At 52.6% G+C, this 2,934-nt stretch overlaps 1 protein-coding gene across 1 annotated transcript in view; it reads left to right on the top strand.

Moving 5' to 3' along the window:
- Positions 1-2,934, top strand: part of PRDM12 (PR domain containing 12) — an 18,592-nt gene that overhangs the window by 11,723 nt on the left and 3,935 nt on the right. The window contains exon 4 of the mRNA XM_010856948.1: positions 854-965. Coding sequence (XP_010855250.1) covers positions 854-965 — 112 coding nt within the window. The remainder of the gene's footprint in view (positions 1-853; positions 966-2,934) is intronic.

Raw genomic sequence — 2,934 nt, 5'->3', positions numbered from 1 at the left:
GTCCACTAGGCCCCTCTGTCCATGGAATTCTCCAGGCAAGAATACTGGAGTGGGTTGCCATTTCCTTCTTCAGGAGATCTTCCCGACCCAGGGATGGAACCCTCGTCTCCTGCACTGCAGGCAGATTCTTTACCTCTGAGCCACCTGGGGAGCTGTGCCACAGGCCTATGACATGGTGAGACAGATCCCATTTAAGGCTGGGTGCCCCGGTATGTCTGGAGGCGGAAGCATTCATTGATCTGAATGCTTCTCTTTTAGCCATTTGCAGGGAGTCATACAGAGGCCTGTGACGGGGAGAGAAGTATATGTGACGTGGTGCTGCCTCCTGGGTGCGCTGGTTGAGAGATGTTTCCAGAACACCGTCAGGCAGGGTATAACTGAGAACCACAGGGCGCCCCACAGCCCATGCTCCTTGGGGATGTCTGGCTTAGCCCTGCAGACCTGAGGGCTGGTTGGCTCTGGTTCCCCTTGGAGAGAAATGATAAGTTTTCTAGCTTTCCTTCTTCAGTTATTTCTGCTTGAAGCATGGTTTCCATCCCATTGTTGTCAGTATGGGAGAGCGGCCAGGAGACAGCTCTGGTCCCAGCAGCAGAGCCAGGATGAGATGGTGAGAAGCCTGGGCAGAGTGAAGCAGAGGGGCGGAGCATCCCAGGGCCTCCCGTGTCTGTGAAGCTTGTTGGAGATAGCCTGGTAGAAAGGGACCCCAGTGTGGCTCTCTTGGGGCTGCAACTGTATCCACATGTCCATGGTGGGAGCTAGGACAGCTCCTCCTGGCTGTGAGGGGACATTCTCCCCTGGTGGGGGGACAGGGGACTGCTGCCTCCCTGACTTCCTCTTGCCTCCTTCCCTGTAGATGATCCCTCCAGACCAGGAGCTGCTGGTGTGGTATGGAAATTCACACAACACCTTCCTGGGGATCCCTGGTGTGCCCGGACTGGAGGAGGAGCAGAAAAAGAACAAGCATGGTAGGTAGTCCCATGAGTCCACAAAGACAACGGACCCACAGAACTCAGAGAGTGAGAAAGTAAGGGTGTGTGTGTGTGTGTATTTGGCAGGGAAACTCCTGGCCTCTGGGGACCTTGGTTCCATCTTCAGCAGCGTCAAGCACATGACACTTCCTGGTTTAAGGAGGCTGATGCCCCTGGAGCCGCTGCCATGGTCCAGGCATGGATGGAAGACAGTTCTTATTCTGGACAAAATAGACTGTCTGGGGGCAGATTGGGTGGAGGGAGAAGCAGGGTGTGGCAGAGAAGCAAGGGGCCAGGCAGTAAGGACACTGGATTGAATTCCAGTTCTGCTGTGCAATCTTGGGAAATGGCTCTGTGCTCGGTTTCCCTACCTCTAAAAGAAGGATGCTTGTTGGGCAAGATGATGTCTAAGTGCCCTCCCCGCTCTGTCCATGGTGCTGGACCTGGCACAGAGTAGGTACTCAGTGTGCCTCTGTTGAATGAAGTCTGAGCAGAGTGTGTGCGCGTGTGTGTTTGTTGGGCGGTGGGGGCTGGGGGCAGGGGGGCACAGCACTGATCACCATGGTAGAGACCATTTGCTCAAAACCTATTTCCTGCCAAGTACTGGGCTAAACCTTTTACAGGTATCATCCCACTCGGGTCCTCATAAAACCTTTGTGATATTTGGTCATTTTTATTTTTAAAGGATGAATCTGAGGCTCAGGAACTACTGTCTATCCAGCCCTTGCTCTAATGTTTCACAAACCATTTTTTCTGATCCTCATAGCAACTTTTTGCTATGATAAGCAATGATAACAATGTCATTATTGCTTTCATTTTGGGGATGAGAAAAGTGAGGTACAGTTCACTGGTACATAGTTGGAAAAGTGCAAGTTTCTCAGTCAAACCCAACTCTTTGCAACCCCATGGACTGTGGCCCACCAGGCTCCTTTGTCCATGGAATTTTCCAGGCAAGAATACTGGAGTGGGTTGCCATTCCCTTCTCCAAGGGATCTTCCCAACCCAGGGATCAAACCCAGGTCTTCTGCATTGCAGGCAGATTCTTTACCATCAAGGCCACCAGGTACATAGATGGCACTCAGTAAATAAATGTGGGATAAATAAATGAGAGGCTTTGGGGAAGAGGAGTAGTTATAACAGTTACTACCATTTATGGACGGCTGCTGTAAGCCTGGTACTTCCTAAGTCCAGGCTTAGGCAGGTAAAGTGCTCTATACAGAGTAGCCTTTGAAGATGTCAGCTTTTTTTGTGATTATCTCAGGAAGATCCCCTGGAGGAGGAAATGACAACTCACTCTAGTATTCTTGCCTGGAAAACACCGTAGACAGAGGAGCCTGGTGGGTTACAGTCCATGGGGTCACAAAGAATCTGACACGACTGAGAACTGAACACACGCACTCAGGTGTAGCTGTGCGTAATCCCCGTGAGGTCGTAGTAGGTTCCCATTTTAAAAAATTATTTTTCAAAATGTACTTATTTATTTTAATCGGAGGATAATTACTTAATACTGTGATGGTTTTTGCCTTACATCAACATGAATGGGCCACGGGGCATCCATGTGTCCCGAACCCACCTCCCTCCCCACCTCATCCCTCCAGCTTGTCACAAAGCACCTGGCTTTGGGTGCCCTGCCTTCACGTAGGTTCTCATTGTACTGGATGAGAAACTTGAGGCTTCCCCGAGAGGCTAAGTCACTAAGTCCCCGAGATCTCGAAGCATGGGTCTGGAGTCCGACTCCTAACGGATGCCAGGTCAGGGCGCTCGCTGCCCCTGCCAACCCCTGTGCGGTGGCCCCAATCAGTCTGCGGAGCGGTCACCCCGACGGATCGATGATCCGAGGCGGCTGAGCCCCGGGAGGGGGACCCTCGGGGAGGCGTACGGGGGCGGGGGAGGGCGTGGTGTCGAGCCGCCGGCCTCGGGGATGCCAACGAGGCTGCTCTCTCTCTCTCCTCCTTCCCGCCTCCCC

This window comes from Bison bison, unplaced genomic scaffold, assembly GCF_000754665.1.
Source record: "Bison bison bison isolate TAMUID 2011002044 unplaced genomic scaffold, Bison_UMD1.0 scf7180017864375, whole genome shotgun sequence".
Taxonomy (NCBI): domain Eukaryota; kingdom Metazoa; phylum Chordata; class Mammalia; order Artiodactyla; family Bovidae; genus Bison; species Bison bison.
Note: the sequence above shows the minus strand (reverse complement) of the source record. Positions and strands in the feature narration are given on the sequence as shown.